General features: G+C 60.4%; 2 protein-coding genes across 7 annotated transcripts in view; one reads left to right on the plus strand and one right to left on the minus strand.

Moving 5' to 3' along the window:
- The window catches only part of PRMT7 (protein arginine methyltransferase 7), a 42,629-nt gene extending 34,306 nt beyond the window's left edge, over positions 1–8,323 (plus strand). Inside the window, exons 13-19 of one of the 2 annotated variants that reach the window (XR_011384054.1) lie at positions 315–404; positions 3,567–3,728; positions 4,714–4,788; positions 6,610–6,706; positions 6,997–7,157; positions 7,858–7,954; positions 8,115–8,323. Coding sequence is in view for 1 of the 2 variants with exons in the window: in XM_002711612.5 (XP_002711658.1) it covers positions 315–404; positions 3,567–3,728; positions 4,714–4,788; positions 6,997–7,157; positions 7,858–7,954; positions 8,115–8,285 (756 nt within the window). In the remaining variant the exon portion in view is untranslated. The remainder of the gene's footprint in view (positions 1–314; positions 405–3,566; positions 3,729–4,713; positions 4,789–6,609; positions 6,707–6,996; positions 7,158–7,857; positions 7,955–8,114) is intronic. The other variant, XM_002711612.5, reaches the window with a different exon arrangement.
- A 1,173-nt stretch (positions 8,324–9,496) lies between these two features.
- Positions 9,497–24,643, minus strand: part of SMPD3 (sphingomyelin phosphodiesterase 3) — an 82,725-nt gene continuing 67,578 nt past the window's right edge. For all 5 annotated transcript variants that reach the window (XM_070062649.1, XM_008257514.4, XM_070062646.1 and 2 more), the window contains 7 exons: positions 19,753–21,284; positions 15,306–15,381; positions 15,045–15,200; positions 13,569–13,658; positions 13,359–13,422; positions 12,431–12,593; positions 9,497–12,275 (listed from right to left, as the gene is read on the minus strand). In XM_070062649.1, coding sequence (XP_069918750.1) covers positions 12,174–12,275; positions 12,431–12,593; positions 13,359–13,422; positions 13,569–13,658; positions 15,045–15,200; positions 15,306–15,381; positions 19,753–21,075 — 1,974 coding nt within the window. In that variant the 5' untranslated portion in view covers positions 21,076–21,284 and the 3' untranslated portion in view covers positions 9,497–12,173. The remainder of the gene's footprint in view (positions 12,276–12,430; positions 12,594–13,358; positions 13,423–13,568; positions 13,659–15,044; positions 15,201–15,305; positions 15,382–19,752; positions 21,285–24,643) is intronic.

Raw genomic sequence — 24,643 nt, forward strand, 5'->3', positions numbered from 1 at the left:
TCTCGCTGTCTCCCTGGCCAGCAGTGGGTTCGACTTCCACTCTGGAGGGTGGCTTGCTTGCCTGGCACTAGGTCCTGCCATGTATCCATGACCAGCAAGTCTTTCCCTGTGACTGCATTTGGCTCACCATCTCATCCTGGGAGCAAGGGCTGCCCCCGAGGGGGGATTTCCACAGGGCAGGTGGAGGGGGCACTCTGGAGCTGTGGGGCTGGGTTCTCTAGCACAGAGAACAACTTCAGGGGGGTGTTGGTTTTTTCTTTTTGCTGAACAAAAATACTTTTGTAATTGTTTTTTCCATTGTTTTTCTTTCTAAGATCTTCAAAGCTAACCACTTAGAAGATAAAATCAATATCATAGAGAAACGGCCTGAAATGCTAACGTCTGAAGACCTGCAGGGTAGGAAGGTGAGCAGGAGCTCTGCACACGCGAGGGCTGTTGGGGTGGGCGGTGCAGCATTGAGAGCCCTGCGCCATCCTGTCCCTGTGCCTCGTGGCAGGCCCCCAGGAACAAGACCGCGTGGAGGGCGTGGCTGGGCAAATCACGGCGCTGCTCTAAGCAGCCTGGAGGGACTCCCCCATTCCCTTCCCAGCGCTCCTGACTTCATTCACTTCCCCTTCCCTTTCACTTTTTTTTTTCTTTTTGTAAAGATATATTTATTTGAAAGGCAGCGTTACAGAAAGATGGTCTTACCTGCTGGTTTACTACCCAAATGGTGCAAGAGCTGAAACCAGGAGCCTGGAACTCCATCTGGGTCTTTCACGTGGGTGACAGGGGCCCAAGTACTTGGGCCATCGTCCACTGCTTTCCCAGGTGCATTAGCAGGGAGCTGGATCGGAAGTGGAGCAGCCGGGGCTGGAACCGGTGCTCATGTAGGATGCCGGCGTTACCGCGTTTGGCTGTTTTGAAGAATGCTACTATGAACACTGGAGTATAGATCTTTGTGAAGATGGATGTTTTCAGTTCTCTGAGACAGTTGTCTAGGCTTTAAATTGCCAAGTAATATGATAATTTTATGTGACTTCTAAAAAACTGCTGCCAAAGTGGCTATACCATTTTACATCCCCATTAGTACCGTATAGAGCCCTCACCAGCACTCGCTGCTATGTCTTTTGAGTGTTTTGGTTGATACAGGCAGCGTCTTGTCCTGTGCTTGGTTACCACGTGTGGATATTCAGGCATTTGCCATTTTCCTCCATGTCTTTCACAGCTTCATGAAGGTAGAACTCACACACAGTTTACTTGTTAAAAGTGTTCAGTTTTGGGACCAGCACAGTGGGTTAAGCTGTAGCCTGCAGCGCTGGCATTCCAGTTAGAGTCCTGGCTCCTCTACTTTGATCAACTCCCTGCTAAAGTGCCTGGGAAAACGGGGAGATGGCCCAAGTCCCTGGGCCCCGGCATGTCTCCATATGGGGAGAGCCAGAAGAAGCTCCTGGCTCCTGGCTTCAGCCTGGCCTAATCCTGGCGGTTGCAGCCATTTAGGGAGTAAACCAGTGGATGGAAGGTTCTCTCTCTCGCTCTCTCTGCCTTTCACATAAATAATAAATAAATCTTTAAAAACATGTACAGTTCAGGGGCCAGTATTGTATGGCACAGGTTAGCCTGCCCCTTGTGATGCCAGCATCCCATACTGAAGCACGAATTTGAGTCCAGCCTGCTCCACTTCTAGTCCAGCTTCCTGCTAATGCACCTGTGGAGGTAGCAGATGATGGCCCAAGTGGTTGAGCGCTTGCCATCCATGTGGGAGACCTGAATGGAGTTACTTCCTGGCCTCAGCCTGGACCAGCCCTGGCTGTTACTGCTGCCTGGGGAGTGAACCGGCAGACGGGTGGAGGGTATCTGTATATCCCTCTCTGTCATTGTGCCTTTCAGATGAATAAATAACTTCTAAAAAATTATTAAAAAGCATACAATTCAGAGATTTTAGTATATTCATAAGGTTGTACAGCTATCACCAAATCAATCCTAGAACATTTTTAAAAATTTATTCATTTTAATTTTATTTGAAAGGCAAAGTGAATGAGAGAGAAAAAGAATCCCTTACATCCACTGGTTCACCCCTCCAGCTACCTGTGATAGCTGGTGCTGGGCCAAAGTCAGGAGCCTGGAACTTAGTTCAGGTCTGCCAGGCACATGGCAGGAACCCGAGTCCTTGAGCCATTCCTGCTGCCTCCCAGGGTGCACATTAGCAGGAAGCTGGAGTGGAAGCAAAGCTGGAGTGGAAGCAAAGCTGGATGTCCCAAGCAGCATCATAACTGCTGGCTGAACTCCTCCCTCTGATTCTTTTGTTACCCTGAAAAAAGCGCCATTCTTGTTGCCAGTCACTCTCCACTTGCCCCTGGTCTTCCAAGTCTCGGGCAGCCCCTGTGTCCTTCCTGTCTCTTTTGAGGCTCATAGAGATGGAACTGTAGCGTGCAGCCGTGTTGTGGCTGACAGCTCGCTCCCAGCAGGGTTGTCAAGGAGTGTCGTGTTGAGTGGACCAGTATTTCACTTCTTTGTCCTGCTGACTAATACTCCGTTATGCGGCCAGACCATGCCTTGCTTACCCATTTATGGGAGGGGGCGCTCGGGTAGACCCCGCTGGCTGTTGTGAACAGGGCTGCTGCGTTGTTCCGAGCTGCCCTCCCCCCTCCATCAGTGATGGTGTAGGAAGTGATTCGATTCTCGAAGCCACTCGTGTGGCGTACACTGGACTCCAGGTCACTGGGGCAGGGGACAGGCTGTCCTCAGGGCCAGCCCCTTTGTCTTGCCCAGTGTTTTCAGTGCAGCTGTGTTGGCTGCAACCAGTGCCTCCCTGAAACCCATCCACTTGGGCCCACCCCTGGGGAGTCTGTCTCTCGGCTCTGCCCTATCTTCCTCCTCCTCTCTGCAGTCTCCCCACTCCTGACCTAGACTGTGCTCTCCTGAGTCACCCCTGTGCCTCGCTGCCCTGGGGCCCTCCGCTCTTACCTGCTGGCCCTCAGAAGGGAGGGGTCTTTTAAAGCACAGCCCTTGTTGAACTCCCCATTAGAGCTTCTGGCCTCCAGGGCGAGTCCAGCCCCTTCCCCCTTCCCTCTTCCCCACCGGCTCCTTGCACCTCTCTGGCCTCCGCCTGGCCCTCCTGCCTCTGCCTCCGCTCCCTTGCTGTGGCTCACACCCTTGCTCTCGCTCCAGTCCGGGCCTGGGCCTGGGCCGCCCTTCCTGCTCCTCAGCTTTTCTGCCTGCCAGTCACTTGCTCACCTGCTCGGCACACGTTGACTCAGTGTGCGCTCTGGCCAAGCACTTTGCTGTGTGCTGGGGACACCACGCTGTGTCCCCACACAGACAGGCACCGAGGACGTGTGATGAGAAAGCTTTGAGCAGGGCCTCCGCTCCCCTCGCTTGCCTGTCTGTTAGATGGGGCAGCTCCCACCCTGCTGCCTTCTGCTGCACATTGCTGCTGAAGGCGGGACTCATCTTGGTATCTTTGAGGGCAGGTACAGACCCCACGGCTTGTTTGCTGAGTGTGTGGGTGGCCTGTTACTTCCTGCCTGTCGCTCTTCAGCAGAGCCCTTCTGATGCCTGGGTCCTGCTCTTGCCCTGCTCACCAGGTGTCTCTCCTTGTGGGTGAGCCGTTCTTCACCACCAGCCTGCTGCCCTGGCATAACCTGTACTTCTGGTACGTCCGCACCGCTGTGGACCAGCACCTGGGACCTGGCGCCGTGGTGATGCCCCAGGCTGCGACTCTGCACGCTATGGTCGTGGAGTTCAGGGTAGGCCACCCGGAGGGGTTAGTGGGAGACAGAGCGGAAGGGGGGTCGGGAGCCTTGTGTTCTTGCAGAGGCCCTGGTTGCTGATGGAGCCCTGAGGACTCGGGCCTCACCCCTCCGTCCGTATCGGTGCGCTGCAGGGAGCCATCAGGCAGCACCTCGGAAAACAGCCATTTGCCACAGGAAATGGCAATGGCCGTGCACTGTCTCTTCACAGTTGTGGCTTATCAGAATAATTAAAAAACAGAAATTAAGCGTTTTGGGAGACAGGCTGTGCAGCTTGCACTGCTCTCATTAAGAGCCAAGGCTCCAGTGGTTAAAAGCATTTTGAGATGGGAGAGGCAGCTTCTTTATGCGGGGAAGAATTGAAAAGCTTCATTTTAATTTTCTCATCAAAGCAGAACCACAGTCACGAAGTCATTTTGGGAAAGGCATTTTTATTAAAAGGCTTTTGAAATGCTTTAACCTGAAACGCGGGGCGCATTGCATTTGATAGTCCTTTTGTAAGAATGGCTTCTTATCATGTGGGAGCTCAGTGGCCCCGTTGCTTAGTTCCTGGGCGTTTCTTCTGCGTGTGTGTGTGTTTTTTTTTTTTTTTTTTTTTTTTAACCTGAACGGATTTTCATGTGCATTCTGGTTTTCATGGTCAAGGGGAGTGTCAGGCACAGGTGGCTTGTTCCCCGGCCTGTATCTCCAGGGAGGCAGTGGGCGGAGGTGGGCTGGCCTGGATGTACCTTGGGGAATTGGTGTTAGGGGTGGGCTGGGTAGAAGGCCAGCCCCAAGCCTGGTCACGCTGGTGGATTGTCCCCACCGAGGGGGTCGCGGCGTCCTGAGGAACTGGCAGAGCCCATCTTGGGTCTGCAGTGTGAGTCTTTTCAACCTGGGGATGTCTCATCTGGGTCCTCCTCACCCGTCTCGCGCCCGGGTAGGTGTAGACATCTGTGTGATCAGGCAGGTGGGTGTAGTCAGGGCTGCACCTTCCCCACAGGACCTGTGGCGGATCCGGAGCCCCTGTGGTGACTGCGAAGGCTTTGACGTGCACATCATGGACGACATGATTCAGGTAGGCCAGGGCCACGGCTCTGAGCAGCGTCCCACCCGCCCACCCCACGGGGCCTCGGGCCCCTGACAGTGTCCTGTGGCTACCGTGCAGGCTGTCGCTCAGACAGGAGGCAGTGTATAGAGAGCTGCTCTGTTTGGGGCAGGGAGGGCAGGGCTCTCCATCCTGCTCTCACCGCCGAGAGTGTTCGCTGAGAGCCGTCGTGCTCTGTCGGGCAGCTTCCCAGGCAACCCAGTGACCTGAGGCAGTGGTTTCCATTCAGGGGAAGGACAGGTAAGGAGGGCCCTGCAGGGCGACCTCCACATTGGCACCGCCCTGAGCTTCCAGCAGCAGGGACTGGGTCAGCTGCCAGGGTCCGCATCCCCAGAGCCTAGGGCAGCCGCCGCTGCACAGTGGTGTCAGGATCTGTGACGACTGGCAGGAGTCGTGATCTTCTGCAGGAGAGAGGCGAGGCGAGGAGCCCAGGGCTGGTCCGCGTGGTGAAGAAGTCCATGGTGCGCAGTGGGCACTGTGCACTGCCCGCAGGCTCCTCAGGGGCCCACCTGCCCCTCCTCTTGCTTATCCAGAGCTCACATTTTTTGTATGAAAGTGGATTGCTAGTGTGAGGTTTGATTTTTGTTTTTGTTTTAAGATTTACTAATATTTATTTGAAAGGCAGAGTAGCAGAAATTGTCCATCTGTTGGTTCACTCCCCACATAGCCACAACAACCAGACCAAAGCCAGGGTCTCCCACGTGGGTGGCAGGGCCTGAGGATCTGGGCCAGTGCTTGCTGCCCCCTGGTGCATTAGCAGGGGGCTGGGTCAGAAGCAGGGAGTGACTGGACTCCTCCGGCACTCCAGTGTGAGATAGGGGTGCCCTGAGCGGCAGCTTGGCCTGCTTTGCTGTGACCATGCACCACGTGTGCACCTTTTTTTTTTTTAATTTAAAGATTTTTTTTATGTATTTAGAAGGCAGAGTTACAGAAAGGCAGAGGCAGACAGAGAAAGAGGTCTCCCATCTGCTGGTTCACTCCCAAATGGCTGCAATGGCCAGAGCTGGGCCGATTCAAAGCCAGGAGCTTCTTCTGGGTCTCCCACATTGGTGCAGGTACCCAAGCACTCAGGCCATTTTCCAATGCCTTCCCAGGCACATTTGCAGGGAGCTGGATCAGAAGTGGAGCAGCCAGGACTCAAACCAGCATCCATATGAGTGCTATGCCACAGTGCCGGCTCCTGTTTTTTAAAGTCAGTAAACACAGTGGCTGTTTGACCCATCTCTCCCAGCAGACCACCAGCGTGACTGTTCCACATTTCCAGAAAGTTCTTCTGCCAAGATGTGCACGCACACACACACACACACACACACACACACACACCTGGGCTCCTCTCACCCTTCCACCCCAAGAGGCCTGTGCTCTGGGTCTCTCTCAGACCCTTGCTCCTGAGCTCTCCCTGACCGTCCCCATCCCGTGTCTGCATCTCCCCTATGCTCAGAGCACATGGCCAGGGTGCTGGACGCCTCCCCTGGGCGGTGGGCAGTGACCTGCAGGCATCCCCCATACGTGCCCAATCCCAAGCCTGGCCCCTCCCAGGGCTGCCTGCCTGTGACCCAGCTTCTTCTCACTCCCGCCTGCCATGCTTGGGCCAGGCTCCGCCCTGCAGCTCCTCTGTCCCCTGGTAGTGGTTGGTCAGGTTCCCATGGAGCCCCTGCCGTCCTCCACTCAGAGCCGAGGGCAGAGCCTGCATTGTGCCCCCCTGCCCTGCGCAGCACTGCTGCCTCCACCCTGCTCCCACTTGGCGCTGTCCATGTTCCTTCCTCGTGGCCCTTCTGCTTGTTCCCTCAGGACAGTCTGCAGCTCCCTGTTCCCACCTGGCTGACTGTCTCTCCCTCCAGCCCCGAGCCTCTGCCCCTGATGGCACAGCTGTAGCGGCCGTGGGTGGGTGAGTGGCCAGCATTGCAGGTTTCACGGGTGTAAGCATTTGGTCACCAGCATTGCTCAAGCAAGAGGCATTGCCATCCATTCTCATGATGGAGAAAGTAGGGCTCAGAGGGCGCAGGTGCTGAGGCACCAGCTACAGGAGGGCAGGGAAGAAGCCGCTGCCTTGACAGGCAATGGGCATCCTGCGAGGCCCGCCCATGCGACTGCCCATCCTGGAGGGGAGGGTGCCTCTGGCGTGAGCCCTGGAGCTGCCAGTTCTCTGCAGACCCTCAAATCCCCTTCTCCTCCCAGCGTGCCCTGGACTTCCGGGAAAGCAAGGAGGCCGAGCCCCACCCGCTGTGGGAGTACCCCTGCCGCAGCCTGTCCCCAGCCCAGCAGATCCTGAGCTTTGATTTCCGACAGCCGGTGCCTCAGCAGCCTCTGCGTGCCGAGGGCTCCTTGGAGCTCCAGAGGTGAGTGTGGGTCTGGGAAGGCGGCTGGGACAGCTACCCTCAGGAGGACTTGCCTGCAGGAGAAGCCCACTGGCCAGGGAGGCTGTGACTGTGGGCCTTGCAGATGGGGGCTGCCTCGGCTGTGTCTGGCCCTGTGGTGCGGTGGCTCCCAGCCTCTGGTGGGGGCCAGCAGGGGTCCCCGAGTGGGCTTTGCTCACCTGCGTCTGAGCGCCTTTGTTGGATCACAGCTGCAGAGAAATGTGAACTTGGTTACCATGGTTACCCATCAGCCCATTTTCCTAAACTCTCCTGGGAACTGAAGCAGGTTAGGAATTGTGAGAGCTGCTCGCTACAAGGCAGGGTCAGGTCCATCCAGCGCCAGCCCCTTCACAGAACAGAGCCCAGAGCAAGCACAGGAACCCAGGGCTCCAAGCCTGAGCTTCTGGCTGGGGTCTCCAGCCTTGGTGCCAGAGCTGCGTTCTGAGGGGCTGGCCCTGCCCAGGTGCACCGAGTGCTTGGCCAGGCTTCGAGGAGCAAGCAGGGCCTGGGGCTGCGGCTGTTCTTGCTCAGCGCTCCCTGCATGGCTCTCGGTCAGGTGGGTTCAGGAGTTCCCAGCTGTGCAGGATAGAGATGGGACGATCAGGGGTTTCTGGGCAGTAGAGGGGGCCATGGCTGTGCCACCCATCTCATGTTTCTGCTTGTCTCAACCCCCTGCCCGCAGGCCCGGAAGGAGCCATGGAGCTGTCCTCTGGATGGAATACCACCTCACACCAGACCACACGGTCAGCACCGGCCTCCTGCAGCCTGCAGAGGACCAGGTAGGGCTGGCTCTGCCTGAGAGCAGGTGCCAGGACCTTGCGCCCTGTCTTGTGTTCCTCAGGCTGAGTAACTCCTCCACGGCCCTGGGTTGGTGCCTGGGCGGGCAGGTGGCCCATGTGTCAGGGCGCCCTCAGTGTCCCCTTGCTGCTCCCCTCACAGGGGGACTGCTGCTGGAACCCCCACTGCAAGCAGGCCGTATACTTCTTCCGTACCCCGCTGGACCCCAGAGTGCCACTGGAGGGACCCCGGACCGTCCACTATGCTGTGGAGTTTCTGCCCCACACCGGAGACATCACCATGGAATTCAGTCCTGTAGACGTCCAGGTTTGAGACTCGCTTGTTGAGAAATAAAGTGGCCGGGACTCTGAGTGGGTGTGGCTTTCTGGGGGAGGGAACCCCGAGGGTGCACCTCTCCTCCTGGGCCTGCCCGGCCCCAGGGTGCAGGGGAGACCTCTTCCTTTTAAAATTTTGATCTTTATTATTTGAAAGGCAGAGAGATCAATCTGCTTGCTTGTTCATTCCCCAAATGCCCACAACAGCCAGGGCGGGCACAGGCCAAAGCCATGGGGATCTCTCAGGTAGGTGTCAGGGACCCAAGTACTTGAGCCATTACCTGCTGCCTCCCAGGGTGTGCATTAGCATAAGGAAGCTAGAATTGGAAGCAGAGCCAGGACACAGGTCCAGACACTCTGATATGGGATGCACACATCCCAGGTGGCACCTTGACCACCCCCCAAATACACAGCCTCTTCCACTTCCGTACCTTCGCACTGCTGGCTCCAAGCTGGCCAGCGCCAAGGGCTGGTAACTGAATCTGAAGGGTGGAGAGGCCAGGAGACCGCCATGCTTATGTATGGCACGGAGAAAGCTCCCAGGCGATGCTCCCTGTCTCCCGCCCCAGAAGCATAAGGGTCTCCCTGGGGGGGACAGGTGGGGCAGTCCCCATGGCTCCTGAGCTGGGCAGTGCTGATGGAGGAACCTTCTTCACCTGCCTGCTTCCGGGGGGACATCTGGGTCCCAGGCCCTGAAGACCCTGGCAGGGCCTGGCTGAAAGGACAGGGTTCACCCAGGTTACCTGCGCGGTCATTCAGTCCCCCACTAAGCACCAGGCTTCTGGCAGACTGCTCTGAGGCAGTCACTGAGGTGCAGACCAGGAAAGCAGCCCTCAGAACAGGGAGTGGGAGGTGTGGCCCCGTCCCATGGGTCCCCCAGGTGTCAGAGGGCCCCTTACCACCCCCTCGGAAGTCTTGGGTGGGTGGGGTCCCAGGCAAGGTGGCCACACACAAGCTGCCCTTTTGCAGCTGGGCTCCCAGTTCTTGGAGGAAACAGGAGATGCTGAGCCAAAAAACGAACTCAGATGGCTTGGAGGCCTAGCTTTTCTGGGCAGGCTAGGGCTGTCTATCTGGTGGCTGGGGGCAGGAAAGGCTGTCCCCCGACAGTCTTCCCCCCACGGCCCACCCCAGGCTGCTTAGCTCCTGGGTCTGGAGTCAGGGCAGGGCTAGGCCCCAGCTTGGCGCTCAAATAAATGCAGAACACTGGCCTTGAGCCTCACAGTTTTATTCTCCTCGGTATCCATCCTTCCTTTCAGCACCAGTAAAGGACAAAAACCACCTCTCTTTCAAAATATTTCATCACGTGTAAAGATCGTTTCTCTTCTAGGGAAGAATCGTCTACATATATATTTGATAATGTTTTTACCAAAACCTTAGGTGTGCTTACCATATAAAACCCCTAATGTCCCATGAAGATACAATACAGAAAAAAATACAGAAATTAAAAAAGGCTTCTTTTTTTCCTTTTTTAAAACAGTATTTCTAAATCTCAGCAAGTTAATACAATAGTTAAAAAGCATCAGGGCTAAATACTGAAAACTCAGGGTGGGTGTGGACAAATGGAAATGAATGCTTCTTTCCCAGGCTGACCCAGTGCCTCATGGCCTCTCGAGCCTGAGCCAGGGCGGACGGAGCCTTGGTCTGGGGCCTGGGTGGCCCCTGTGTCCCCTCCCTCCCAGGACTTGGATGCCATAGAGTCTGAGATCCCGGCAGTTTTTTTTTTTTTTTTTTTTTTTAAATGGAAGTGGAAAAGCCTGGCTTGTACACAAGCCCTGGAGTCTGCAGGCATGGCGTGGAGGGATAGGACGGGGCTGGTAGGCGGATGTCCCTCCTCTGGACCCAGGACCTGGCTGGGCAGAGGTGACCTTGTGATGACAGAAAATGACCGAGGCACGGGGCGCTGTGACTTGCCTGAGGCCACCTGGGAGTCAGGAGGGAGGCACACATGTGGCCCTGACTCCACTTGTGCTCCACTTGGAGCAGAAGCTGCTGGAGCCTCCGCCTTGCCGTGCCGCTCACACGCACAGCCCTGGTCCTGGGAGGCCTAGGAGCTGGGCCTGCCCGCAGATCCGGGCCTGTGTGGGTCTAGAGTCCCAGCTGTTCTCAGAGCAGGGGACTCACACCATGAAGCCAGGCCCTAACAGGCGGGACCCTTGGAGGAGGAGGCGAGGCAGAGAGCACTGGGAGGACTTGGGCAAGGGAAGGGCCTTCTGGGCCCTGGGGGCCGCAGGCAGGCCAGCGTCACAGTGGATGCACGTTCTTGCCAAGCTCTCCATGCTTTGCAGTGTGTTCCACCCCCTCCCAGCACAGGGCCTGGCCCCTTTTTGCGGTTCAGTGTGTGTGACAAGGCACAGCTTTGGCGCGCCAGCACCAGGAGGTTCCAGTAGCCGGGTCCTGGTGCTCCCATCAGCCTGGCCATGCCGAGCTGGCTCTGAGCCAGGCTGGATACGCAATCAGGCGCTTCAAGGAGGGAGGCCAGTGCAGGTTGTCACAAACTGTACCTTGCGTCGGAGCCTGGCACCTGCAGCAGGCAGAGGCCTCCCTGTGAGACTGGGGTGCGGCCCAGCTGTTTAAAGGCAGGATGGCAGAGGCAGTGCTGCTGGGCGCCTGGGAGCTGTAGGCCTGGAGCAGATGGGGGGACCGTGGGCTGTTGGCTGCTTTGCTGTGCTGAGCCAGGTGCCTGGGGCTGGTCCCGGGTGAAGGGTGGCATGGTGGCTTCTGTGTGCCTGCAGTGCCAACCAGTACCACCCACCACTGCCCCGGTCCAGCAGCAGCTGTTGGCCTTGCCAGCTCTGCCTGCACACTGGCGAGGGGAGAGGTGTGCTCTCCACTCCTTGGCCTTCTGTCCCTTTCTCCAGGACCCCCCAGCCCGGCTTGGCTAGGGTAGTAGCTGCTGAGGATGGGCCCGGGAGGCAGAGCCCAGCCCCACTCGGAGGCAGACAGTTCCTGAGCTGTCAGCCATGGCGGGGTGGGGGTGGGGTGGCCGGAAGGGAGAGGGGATCGGGAAAGGAGAGGATGTGTTTAGTTTTGATAGAAGCTACAAATCTATCAGTTCTGAAATCAAGGCCCCCCTCCCCCCTTTAAGCTCGTAAAAAAAGTGACGCCCTCTTCTCCAATTTCCTGGTTCTGCCTCCATTGCCCAGCGCGGCCTGCAGGGAGCCAGGGAGCAGTTGGCTGCTGGGCTGCAGGTGGGCCCCTGCCCCTGCAGCAGGTTATACCCTTAAAATGAAGGGTGGATTTTGTTTTTAACATTTTCTGTTTTTCTTTTTAAAATACAATCGCCCTTGAAGACCCTGGGAAGAGCCCTGGGCTGGAAGAGCCCTGAGTCCCCGCCTGCGCATCCTGGCTGAGGCGGCAGAGCTGACGGCCGAGCCCAGGGGGCGCTTCTTTGGCTGGTTCTTATTGTGTTTGGAGTTTGGCCTTGGGTGAGGCCCGAGCAAGGGGTCTGTGTGGCTACAGCGTGGCACGTGGCATGCGGGCAGCGTGCATGCGAGGGTGCAGGCATGCGAGACGACATTGGCAGCAGACAAAAATAATGAACTCTGGACAAAGCTCGAGAAGAGATACAAAGAGTACATAAACCCGGTTCTCAACTAACCCGTGGGTTACAAACTAGGTTGTGCTGTAGGTTTGTAGAAAATCGTGTTTGGAAAGAATGGCACTGGTTAGGCAGCCAGGGCTCCCCAGGCTGGCCAGAGTCCTCAGTCCACCGAGGGGCCCAGGGCTGCAGCTGCATGGCTGCCAGGCTTTCCCTGCCCCCTCGCCCCCTGCCCACCTCCCCCAGCACCGGGCAAGCGCTCCATGGAGGGGACAGGGCCCGGGGGCGGGCTGCGGCTCAGAGGGCTGGCGCGGCCCTGCTGCAGACGCCGGCCGGCGACTGGCTGCTCTAGGCCTCCTCCTCCCCCGAAGACACCATCAGCCGCATGGCCACCGGGAGGTGGTCGGTCAGGCCCGACAGCTGGGTGATGAAACTGAATTCTTCCACCTCCTGGGTTGAGTGGGAGAGGAGAGAGGCGCTCTGATTAGACCCCAGGGGGCAACTTGCAAAGGTGGGACCTGGTGGAGGGGGCAGCCTGGGGCTCCCAGAGGGCTAAGGGGAGGGCAGGTCTCGTGATGGGGAGCAGAGGGGCTGCGTGGACTCACGGCCTTCCAGTCGGGGCCGAGCCCGTCCTCAGCGTGCAGCATGTAGTCGATGCGCCTGCCGCTGCCCTTGAGCAGGTCCTTGCGCCCCTTCTGGCCGCCCCCCGGGCTCTTGCTGGTGGGGAAGGCCAGGTACTCCCTGCGGCCTTCCTCGCTCTCCAGGACCCTGTGGGCACACACAGGGTGCACGTGAGCCCCTGCCCCACCCAGAGCCTGGAAGGGCCCGTGTGTGGAGCCAGTCTCTAGAGCGTCCCTGCGGCTCAGGGACCCGGCCCGTCCTGATTGGCCCTTGATAATTAATTCCAGCATCAGTGATCTGAGTGTTACTGATTGCCATTTTTAAATCGTCTCATAAAAAGATAATTTTCTCGGCATAGGATGGTGTTTCCAGTTTAGTCTATAATCTAATTAATTGGCTCGGATGAGCTGCAAGGAGCCGTGGCCGTGACTGTGTGAGTGATGAATTGGTTCTGCCGTTGCCCTCGCCAGAGTGAGTTTGATGGGAACCTGGGTTTGGTGGTGAAGTTGGGAAGACACTGGGCGGGGGTCGTCTGCATGCCCGATGGGTGCTGCAGGCCTCAGCCCCTGGAAAGTCTTTTCTGTACCCAGCAGGGCCAAGGCAGGCCGAGCTCTGACAAAGTGGCTGTAGCTGCTGGTTTAGGGAAAGACCCCCGCAGACCCCAGGCTGCTCTCCGCTGTGAAGCAAGGCCGGCTGCAGGGCCTGGGGGCAGCACAGCCCCCAGCTGGGGTCCTTTGGCTCTGTGGGGCAAGGGGCAGGTTCCGCCTGCTGACAGTTCACAGCTGCCTTAGCTGAGCTGCTCTCGACTCCCGCCCTGCCCTGTCTCCACAGCCTGACCTGGCCTTGGTGCCTCTGCCCAGACCCGGAGCTGGTGGGGGCTAGGCCCGCGGCCTGCAGCAGGCTGGGGCTTACTTTTGCAGGTTGTCGGGCGTGCACGCATCTTCGTCGTAGAGGCCGTTTATGTCCAGCAGGGTACCTGGGAACAAGGGCAAGAGTGGTCACCGCAGCTTGGGGGAGGTGGCCCCTTGGCACTGGAGTGTGTCTCCAGTAGTGGGGCCCTGGGGCATGGGAACGCGTGTGGACCCAGCCCCCGCCCCAGCCCCTCCCAAAGCCCCAGCTCACCAATGGCCCATGGCTTTTCCTCCCCAGGCCCCAGGCGGCAGGGGTCCTTGTAGCGGGTAAACAGGGCATGCTGCTGCTCCAGCTTGTCGTCTGCGGGAGGGAGCCGTGCGGGCCTCAGCGGGTGTGTCCCGGCCTCCCTCAGGTAGCTGCCTCTGGGTGGGCCTGCGGCTCCCGGTGGCTGGTTTTCTGTTCTTGAAAGTCCCCCCCCTCCCCAGCTTTCCCTGGGAGGACAGAGGTCACGGGCGCCCTGGGGCTCTGGCAGACACTGACCTCAGGCCTTCCAGATGCAGAGGCAGACCTGGTAGGGGCTGGCTAACACCAACCCAGCTGGGCTCCTGTCGTGGGCCTGAGGGACACCTGGGCCCCCCCCAGGCTCAGAGAGGGGGTGATGGCCATCCAGGATTCTCATTTGGCAGCCTTGGGAGCCAGGTGGCCTTTGTGAACCCCCCCCCCCGGGGAGGGAGGGGTCTGGCTGGGCAGACTCCCTCCCCCACCACAGGCTCCTGCTGTGTGTCCTGTGTCCCCACCCCAGTGCCCAGTGTTCGGAGCTGGTACTGTGGCTGTGACAAGGGGCCACAGGGACAGGGTGGGGGAGGAGCCAGCTCGGCAGCTGCAGCTGCAGGTGTTCCTTGCTCCATGGGGCGTGTGGGAGACCATGTGTTCCATGGTGGGGCAAGCTCCCTGCACCCTGCAGCTGCCACCACACAGAGGCATCTCCCTGCGCCCCAGGTGAGACCCTCAGGCCCCACCAGTCAGCTGTCCAGGGTAGCAGGTGCCCAGTGCCCAGGAGCCCACAGCTGGGGTTTTCTGACACCAACCTCAGAGCTGTCCATACCCCAGGAGGCCACTGTGACATCCACGTGGCCAAGATCTGTTATTCAATCAGTTATTTAAGACCCACGTAGGAGACCCACAGGAGGCTCTGGGGTCCTGGCTTCGGATCAACCCAACTCCTGCCATTGTGGCAATTTGGGGAGTGAACCAGCGGATGGAAGATCCTCTGTCTCTCTCTGTTACTCTGCCTTTCAAATAAGTAAATCTTAAAAAAAAAAATTCCACAGGTGAACTGTTGGTCTCTTATCCCAGTGGTTTAAGACTGGATTCCCAGGGTTCAAATCCAGTTCGAGCACTGCCTTACTGCTGTGTGACGTGGGGCCAGTTACCTGAGTCTGCTGCTCCACACCACGTGGGTGCACGGGATGCCCACCCTTCAGGGTCATTAGGGGACCGCTGAGGAGCGCCCAGGGCACAGCGACAGCAGCGCAGGTATGAGTGGCAGCCCACAGGCCTGCCCTGGCCCGGGTTTGACTTCGGGCTGTGGTCTCCCTGGCAAAGCCTCTGCGCTCTTGGGCTCCTGTTCTAGGACTCGTCGGGGCAGAGCAGTCAGTCTCCGCCTCGAGGGGCAGGGGGTTCTTGGAGCCGCCTCACCCAAGGCTTCCCAGCAGCAGGCCCGGGTGGGCAGGGGTGCGGCCTCACCAGAGGAGCAGTTGTCAAAGTTGAGATCTCCGCAGACGACGTCGAACGCCACCAGCTCCTCGGGGTTGGCTGTGCTGGACGAGGAGGTAGATTTTCGGAACTCAGCCAGCCAGTCCTGAAGCAGGTCCAGCTGCTCACACCGGACAGCGCTGTCCTCTGCGGGCCAAGCACAGAGACCGGATGAGAGGGCTCGCGCAGCCGCCCACCGGGCCGGGGCCTGTGCCGATCCCACCCCCGGACAACCTCGGGCGGTGACCATACCTGGCGGGGCGTGCAGGTGTGTGCAGGCGATGTACCCGACGATTCTTTGGTCCTGAGGTGTGCTTCCCACCTGCACCTGGTGGGGAGGCGAGGCGTCAGTGCTGTCCGCAGCAGCCACGGCTGCCGTGAGCGTGGAGGGCCGCAAGCCACAGCCACCTGCCTGCTCGGTCCAGCCCTCGCAGGCGTGCTGTGTGCCAGCATCCCGGCTGCACGCTGGGACCCAGGAGTTCCTGGCCCTTGGCTTGGGCTTGGCTTAGCCCTGACTTGCATTTAGAGAGTGACCCAGCAGGTGGGAGCTCTGTCTCCCCACTAAAGAAAGTCATTCAAAGTGGGCATCTCAAGTGTACATCAGAGACAGCTCAATGCCCTCCGTGTGCAAGGTGGAGCCCCTGTCAGGGCTGTGCTGGGGGTGCCGAGGAAGGGCCCCAGAGCTGCCCCCCCACCCCCGCGGCCCTCTGGCCACAGCTGCTGGAGGCCACGTGGGAGGAGTCATGGGGGAGGCCCTGTCCCCAGTGCAGTAGCAGGGCCGGCGCAGCAGCTGCTGAGCCCGCCGTGGCCAGAGCTGCAGTGGCCATGCTGCAGCCACGCTGTCCGGTCCACGGAGTCTCAGCAGGCGTCCGTGTTTCCTCCTGCTGTGAGGTTGTGTCAGGGCAGCATGCCTCTCCTTGGTTTCTGGAGCTCCTCCGCTCCCCCCGCGCAGCCCCTGGGCACAGATGTCTGGCCACTTGGTAATGGGCTGTAGGGCCTGGATCTGGGCCGTTCCTACACTCACATCGGCCATTTGCTTCTTGCCCATTGACCCGACCCAGTCTTCAGCCCTGGAATGGCTCCATGGAATCACAGGCCCAGGGTCATTTGCTCTGTTGCAAAAACACAACACGGTGCTGAAAGAGGCCACATGGTGGTGCTGTCGTCCCTCGTGCAGCCCAGGTCCCAAGCCCATTTCCTCATTCATATTCGCTTAGGACGTGCTGAGCACAGAGCAAGAGAAGCTGAGCGGCAGGCCAGGGCCCCAAGGCTCAGAGGGTCCAGGCAGGTTCAGGGCAGATCTGTTGGCCTCCATGGGCCACTCTGCTGCTTTCTGAGCGCTGGGGTCTGCCAGGCTCTGTACCTGCCGCCCATCTGTTGGTCTTAATGTGCCAGCCTCTGCCCGAGTCAGCACTCTTGTCACCTGCCCTGTGCAGGGCTGGGGCAGGGGACTTGGACCCGAGGTGTCAGTGTCAGACTTGGCCCTGGTGCTGAGAGCCTGGCTGAGGCAGGACTCGCACGCAGGCGACAGCAGCCTCTCCTGCACCCCCACTGCCCCTCTTAATCGGTTGTGTGGTCTCGCCAAGATCCACTTTATTATTTGCTGGGATTTATTGATTCCTGGCTCACGTCCCCGGGAACTGCTGTCTTGTGTTTCTCTTGCAAAAACAAACAATCACACTGAGAGGCTGTGCTTGTCGGTCCTGGTGGGGAAGCACTGTCAACAGGGGCGGTGCCTGAAGCCAGGCCCTGTCCTGGGCGAGGCTACAGGGATCAGGGCAGGTGCGGGGACCGCAGGCAGCCTCCTTCCTGCGTCCCGGGCCCTTTCTGGGCTGGGCCTGTCCCGTTGGAAGCCTCCTTAATTTCACCCATGGCAGAAGAGTTGTGCTCGGTGCCACCAGAGCAGGGGAGGGCACACACAGCTCTGCTCCCACTGAGTCTGCTGGGATGGACAGCTGTGCCCGCCTGTGCACAAGGGCTGAGGAACCCACCCGGGGAAATTTGGGCTGAGCTGCACAGCCACTGAGCGGAGCTCCTGCAAGCTGGCTCTGCCAAAGGCGGGGTGGGATGGAGGCAAGCAGGGTGCAGGGTGCAGAGGCCCCTTGTGGACGGAGGGGCCAAGTGGAAGGTGGGCCGCGGCCCAGTTGGGCCAACACAGAGGAATAGTGGCCTGGGCCAGGCAGTGGCTTTGAGACATGTTGGACCCAGGGCTACCTGGGAAGTGAAACCAAGAGTCTTGATGGACAGGGCAGCACAGGGCACAGCTACATGCCTCCTGGCTTCAGGCTGGGGGAACCTGGGAGAGGGGCGACCTGGGACAGTTGCTGGGCTCAGTTTGGGAGGAACCACACGTGTCCAGAGGTGGCGCTGGGGTGCAGAGGAGAGCACTGGGCTGGGACCAAGCTGAGGGTCATCAGTAAGGGCAGGAAGACAGCGCTTCCTGGGGCTGGGGCAAGGGTCGAGATGAGCTGAGGGAGCTGTGGGGTTGGGAGGTCGTGCCTGGTGCGGGGGCAGCCAGGCCCCAGTGGGGCTGCCACAGCTGTGGGGAGGCAGGTGGCAGATCTGCCCAGGCGTGGAGAGAAGCTGCAGGCTGGGTTTTAGGTGCAACGTCCTGCCTTGCGAATACTGGCCAACACAGAGAAAGTTTTCTTAACGGCGGGAGCCAGTGAATCCTATCTGCAGACCAGGCTGAGACCCAGGGGGCAGAAGGACCCGAGAAGAGGCCATTCCGGCAGAAGCGCGGGGGAGGGCTGTGCTAGGGAGACCTGTTGACCCTGCTGGGAATTGTGGTCAGCGTACCAGGTGCTGGGTGAGCGTGAGGAGGGGCTGTGTGGCTCGGCTGGGCTGGGTAGGCAAGGTTCCTATCCTGGAGCCATCTGTAACAGGCAGGAGTGAGCGGGCGGCCCTCCCACCCCAGGCCTGACTTCAGACAGTGACTCCTGCTGCTGAGTAAGACGCCCAGAACAGCACAGCGTGGAGCCATGGCCAGCAGAGGGCGCTGGATCTGTCCATCAGAGGACTCCACTCACTCAGCTTGTGCATGAAGAGCCAGGGTCCCAACCCTGGCCCTGGCCGAGCCACACAAGAGCCATCGGGCACCCCGGAGGACGTTGGGGTCCTGGGACGTCCGCCTGGCTCCAGCAGATTCTGCGGAGACATCTGCCCTGACTCCCAGCAGGCACCAGGCGCACACGCTGGCACTTGCCTGGACAGGCTAAGCACGGCTCCTACAGAAACAGACGTGAGGGAAACCCAGCCCGGGGGCCTCCGAGCCTCAGCATCACTTACCCGGGCAGTGGCTGCCTCTGGGGCAGGGGGCGGGGCAGGGCAGGCTCTGCCGCTGCCCAGTGAGGCCTCCGAACACTCTGGGGGGCTGGCACTATGGCACAGCAGGTTAACGCCCTGGCCTGAAGCACTGGCATCCCATATGGGTGCTGGTTCAAGACCCGGCTGCTCCTCTTCTGATGCAGCTCTCCGCTCCGGCGCTGCGGCTCACTAGGCTAATCCTCCGCCTTGCAGCGCCGGCACACCGGGTTCTAGTCCCGGTCGGGGTGCCGGATTCTGTCCCGGTTGCCCCTCTTCCAGGCCAGCCCTCTGCTGTGGCCAGGGAGTGCAGTGGAGGATGGCCCAAGTGCTTGGGCCCTGCACCCCATGGGAGACCAGGAGAAGCACCTGGCTCCTGCCATTGGATCAGTGCGGTGCGCCGGTCGCAGTACACTGGCCACGGCAGCCATTGGAGGGTGAACCAACGGCAAAAGGAAGACCTTTCTCTCTCTCTTTCTCCCTGTCCACTCTGCCTGTTAAAAAAAAAAAAAAAGCAGTAGAAGATGGCCCAGGTCCTTGGGCCCCTGCACCTGCGTGGGAGACCCAGAAGAAGCACCTGGCTCCTGGCTCGCATCAGCGCAGCTCCGGCCCTTGCGGCTATCTGGGGAGTGAATCAGCGGATGGAAGACCTCTCCCTCTCCCCCCCGCACCCCCGCCTCTCCTCTCTCTGCGTAACTCCGACTTTCAAGTAAAATAAATAAAATCTTTTAAAAAAACAAAAGCACTCTGGAAGCACCAAGAGCGGCCTTTGGCTGGAGAACAGAAGTCGACACTCGGATCATCTCGGGCTCAGAAGACAGTGTGTAATGACCAAATTACTGTGGTCTGAAAACTCCTCCAATTGCATCCAAATTAGCAGAAATAATTATGATTCACTTTAATCAGTGACTATGGAGGCGAAGCCATGGGCTGGTGGGCAGAGCCTGGCACGGCAGCTGCGTGCCAGCCAGGAAGGAGCGGCATCCAGGCCAGTGCAGCCCGTGGCCTCTGTGAGCCGGCTGTGGTCCAGGACCGGGGACCTGAGAGTCCTGTGACCACCTGCAGCCCTCGGTCTGCACTCGCCCTGCTGCCAGCACCCTCCTCATGGCTGCCATCACCACGAGCACTCTGGTAGCCAAGGCTCAGACCCCTCCCAGCCTCCCTGCCCTGTTCCGCCCCCAGCTCGTGTCCATCTCACAGTCTGGGAGCCGATGGCTCAGACCTGAGGAACCGGCTTGAGGTCACTCAGGCAGGTGTGCCTGAGCCCAGGGCTTCAACTCGTGCCTGTGCTGCCACCTCCCTGGCCCCCAGCTCGGGGGCTCAGGGGTTCAGCCTGGGCTCCCTTGGCTGCAGCCCACCTCCTCACGTGGCCCCTGGGCTGGCCACGGCCTCCTACCTTGAGAAACAGCGCGCCCTTAGAGGCCAGGTTGTCGAAGCCTCGCCCGTTGGGGTAACAGTGATAGGCCACGTCCATGACGGGGTAGCGGCTGGCAAAGAAGAGGCCGCTGTTGAGAAACTTGAAGCCGCAGCAGCCGTGGCAGCCGTACACCCCCACGTCGTACAGGATGTACTCGAAGTAGCCGTGCAGCTGGTCTTTCAACTTGGCGGCCGCCCGCTTGTCAAACACCTCCTGCAGGCACAGGAAGTCCAGGTTGGCAGGGAAGAAGGCCGAGACCTCGTAGTCGAAGGCCTCATCCGGGTGCCGCCTCCTGCGCGTGGCTGCCTTCTTCACCACTGAGGCCTTGTACAGGAGCTTGCTGTTGGAGCCGGGCTCCGTGCTGCCGCTGCTGCCATCCGGCCCGGCTCGTGCCTTCACCAGGGACTCCCTGGAGGCGGAGGGGCTGCCCAGGCTCCCAGAATCCCCGTCCCGCTGACTGTGGTTGGGTGTCTGGCCCCTGGGGCCCCCGCCGGCCCCGTTCCTGGCCTGGCTCCCAGGGGCAGGGTCGTCAGCCTCAGGGGGTCGGCCCCCCTCCTCGCCACCGATGCGCACAATGCAGGTCTCCTCAAGGCCGCCGCCGTCAGTCGGGTCAGCAGGGGCTGGGCCATTGGCAGCCTCGTCACCGTGACGCCCACCATCGCCCTTGTACTCCACCGAGGCTGTCCTCTTAATGCTCCCAGGGACGACCCGGGCCCCGCCATCGCCACCCTGCGGCGACACCAGGCTGCTGAAGCTGGCCGCGCTGATGGAGGTGTTGGTGGGCGAATCGATGTAGATCTTGATTTGGGGCCGGGCGGCGCCGTTGCGGATCCTCTGCCCGATCTCCTTGGCCCGGGCCTGGGTGTTAAACAGGTTGTTGAGCCTGGCCAGCGAGTCGGGGAGGAGGCAGAGGTTGGCGGTGGCGAAGCAGAAGCTTTTGCCAGTTCCCGTGCCCTTCCATTCGCCAAGCAGGGCTGCCCCGCCGGCTGCACCCTTGTCCCCCAGCCGTGAGTAGACGTAGGGCCGGCGCACGGACTGCAGAGGCGACCAGAAAAGGAAGCCAAGAAACGCGAAGGGCAGCGCGGCCACGAGGAGGGCCAGGTAGACGGGCGTGAAGAGCACGGTGCAGAGCAGCTGCAGGCAGCAGGGGTCGTCCGCCCGCTGGCGCTTCTCGTAGGTGGTGGGCCGGAAGGAGGCTGCCAGGCGGTCCACCAGCCAGTAACATGGGAAGATGAGGGCCCAGGACACAGCGTGCAGGGCGGACAGACAGCTAGTGGGAAAGGGGGTCGTGTACAAAACCATCGCAGCTCGCTGGGCGCCGCGGCCGGCCCTACTACATGGTGTCCGTGGCAGCCGCGGGCACTTTCCTGGGCCGGGATGGGGGGTGGGCGGCTGGAGGAGGGTCACCTCCTGGCACGGTGTGACTCTGGGTGGTCAGTGGCGAGTGCTGGCCAGCCGGTCATGGTTGGCCTCAGCGGGCCATGCTGGGACGCTGGTGCCTGCCGGAGAGCCTGCAGAGACAAGGAGCTTGTATTGGTATTTGGGGAACATTTGGCCCCTGGGGCTGCCCCCACAGCTCACCCCATCCCTGTTTGCTGCAACATGCACAGGACCAGGCTGGTGCCAGCAGGCTCACACGGGGCTCACGGGGGCCAGAGGACGGACCCCACACACTCCATTTGCCTACAAGTGTTTTGTTCTCCTGGAGTAACACCAGGACATGACTGTTTCCAACTGGCTACCTTGACCTTGTAATGAATTGCTGGAAAAATAGCCCAGGTTTTCTGAGGGGCATGACTTTGAGGACGCAAAAAGGGTGGGCCAGCTGGGAGCAGCGGAAGTGCTTCCGGAGCCAGGGGTGTGTCTCAGGTGGGCGGGCCAGCGAGCCCGGGTCAGAGGCTGCAAACACAGCCCTCGACATTGATGCCAAGTAGGTCAGAATGCAGAGAAGGGGCCAGAGGGCAGTGTGGCTGGCAGGGTCTGGGAGGAGGTGGCGCCACCCACACGCAGCCAGGTTCCCTGGTTCTCTCAGGGGCCTTGCCTGCAGCATCTGCTGAGCTCTGCTCACAGCCCGGCCACTGGCTCAGCACAGCCTGTGTCGTGACAACTTCCAGGATGGGCAGAGGACCAGCCGCAGGGACCCAGACCCTGGCCAGTCCCTGTAACATTTGGAGAAGCTCCCTGAGACTAGGTGGGTCTGGCCCCGGCTGTAACCGCTCTCCCTCAGGTCCTCCAAGAGCCAGCCCCAGCTGTCGGAGTGAGTCCGCCCAGGGTCCACGCCCTGGGGCACGCAGGAGCCACCATGGGAGGCTGCCAGGTGCATTTATTGTGCTGAATGTAAAATCAGTACAGACGAGTCTGGAGTGTTTGCTCAGCCTCCAGGGGCCCACAGGTGCTCATTCTGTGGAAAAGCTTCCACGAGCACCGAGCGCGGGTTTTCATGACCAGGCCAGCAGGGGCGTCCATTTCCTGCCCACACCTGCTGAACCCAGCCCACTTCTGCCCTGCCCCATGACCCTGTACCTGCTCCTCCTGAATCCCAGATCACCCACGCTGGAGACCTGGGCGTTACCCAGACTCCCCGCTGCCTCAGTGCCTGGGGCCCCCACTGGGCCACCTGCTCTGGCCCAGGACCACCTCCCTGCCGCGTCCCCTCGGCAGCCCTGCCCCATGCTGAGGCCCACCTCTCACTGTCTGGTCCATCCCTCTCTGCCCCTCACCTCCTTGCTCACGCTTCCTCTCAGGACCCAGCCTGGAAGTCACCTCCTCAGAGAGGGCCCTGGCCCTGGCTTTGGCACCTCCATTGGGGTTCCTGTCCTGTGCAGGTGGCCTGGTCTCTGCAGTTCTGTTTCACAAATGTTATGGGACACAGCCACCTCTTCAACAGAACAGAAGCTTCTAGAAGGAAGGGGCTGCATGGCGGGGGGACACCACGGAGCCCTGGGCTGGCAGTGGCAGGTGCTCGGACAGGGGTGATGAGTGGAGGCTGACCTCGGCGCCTCTGGCAACGCCAGCCCCACGGTGAGGAGGGTATTTCCTGAGGATTCAGTAGCCCAGGGGCACCCCTGTGGCCACTGCCCCAGGGCTGATGTGGTGGGGACGGGGCCTCCTGTCTCCCAGTGAACCTGAGCTGGGCTGTGTCTGCCCCGGTGACGTTTCACAAGGACTTGACTTTCTTCTGGGAACTCACTGTGAAGCCGATCCCCACGGTTGTGCTGGGAACGGCAGGCAGGTCTGCGCAGCCCTCCGCCCAGCGGGCCACCTGGCTGTGGCCTCGGTGACCTCCTGGCTCTGCGGCCAGCACCAGTGACTCAGTGCTCGGAGGCTCGCGGGTGTCCGGAGTCCTCCCACGCTCACCATCTGGCCGCGGACTCCAGGACACATGTACTTGCTCTTTCTGTAAGACCCCCCCCCCCAGTTGCTCCTGGTTGCCAGAGAAATCTAAGGTGGGGTGGGGGCCACAGCCCCTCCTTCTAGTGCGCAGGCAGGGTGGCCCAGCAGCCCTCACTGTGTGTGGCCAGAGGCCACGGGTGGCGTCCCTGTGGGGACAACAGGAGGGAGTGATGGGGCCTCCCAAGGACCCTGTAGTTGCCACCAAGGTCAGACTCCTGAGGTCACCTGGTCACTCCTGAGGCCCCGGTATCACGGAGCAGGCTTGCTCCCTCATCTCTGGCCTGACGTCACCAGCCTGGCCCAGCCTCACTGTCCCCAGGCTCAGCTGCAGCCCTACACCCACTGGGCAGTGTTCAGAAGGGTCTGCCCCAATGAATCTGATGGTCTCTCTCTCTTGGTGGCCCTCTTGTTTCTGGGGACAGAGTCCAGTGTCCTGCTTCCCACCAGCTCCTTCCTCTCCCACCCCCACACCTCTCTGGGGCCTCCAGCACCCAGCTGGCTCCTGGGCCTGCCTGCCAGGCCTCTGCACCTGCTAGGCTCTCTGCCGAACCCTCCCCCTCGTCTCTTATCAGTGCTGCCTCAGCCTCAGGCCCAGCTGAGCTACATCTTGTTGGGCCATTTCCTTGGTCCCATCCATGGCTGCCTGTAACGTGCAGACCTCCTCCCCACTGTGCCGTGTCCTGCCAGGGGCTGGAGCTGTTGCTCTGCGGACCCCCACCCCCGGCCGTGGGCACTAGCAGGACAGGACCCCTGTCTGCTTGTGCCTGAGCCCTGGGTGTGGCCCCCATGTTTGGGGAGGGAAAGAACGGATGACAAAATGACCAACTGAGGAGTGATGGCACCCTGATGCCTGAGGCTGGGGAGGTAGGGCCGGTGGGGCTGTCCAGGGGACAGGCTTGCTCTGGGGGCTGCAGGGGGGCTCAGCACAGGCGGGCAGGCTGTGCAGGCCACGCCCATGGCACTTCCGGCAAAGGAATGATCCTCAAAGCAGAATTGGTCTATGTCCCTGGGTTACGGGTCAGAGGCGGAGACAGCCTCACTTCCTCAAACTGGTTCCCCCGCGTGGCTCCACCCAGCACTGGCCGGTCAGAGGTGGGATCTGACCTCAGCGGGGACAGGCTACTGTAGGGAGGCCAGGGAGGTCCCTCCTCAGCTGCCCCAAGCCCCCTTCCCACCTGCAGTGGCAGGAGTGGCCAGGCCTGGCCTCTCTACCTCTCCAGAGCTGATCGCAGGAATGAATGATTTTGGCCTCTCGTCAGGGTCAATGGGACCTGAAGTGCTGGCAGCCCTGAGGGCCAGCGGGCAGTGGTGGCCACCAGCAGGTCCTCTAGGGTGTGGCAGACGATGCCTTGCCTTTCCCATGGCGATCCCAGCTGCTTCACAGCCACCCCGGCTTCCCTCGCCAGAGCCGAGAGCCGTGCCCTGGACAGGAAGCGCCCTCCCAGGTGCTGCCCCTGCCCTGCTCCGGGGGCCATCG

Source organism: Oryctolagus cuniculus, chromosome 18 (assembly GCF_964237555.1).
Source record: "Oryctolagus cuniculus chromosome 18, mOryCun1.1, whole genome shotgun sequence".
Taxonomy (NCBI): domain Eukaryota; kingdom Metazoa; phylum Chordata; class Mammalia; order Lagomorpha; family Leporidae; genus Oryctolagus; species Oryctolagus cuniculus.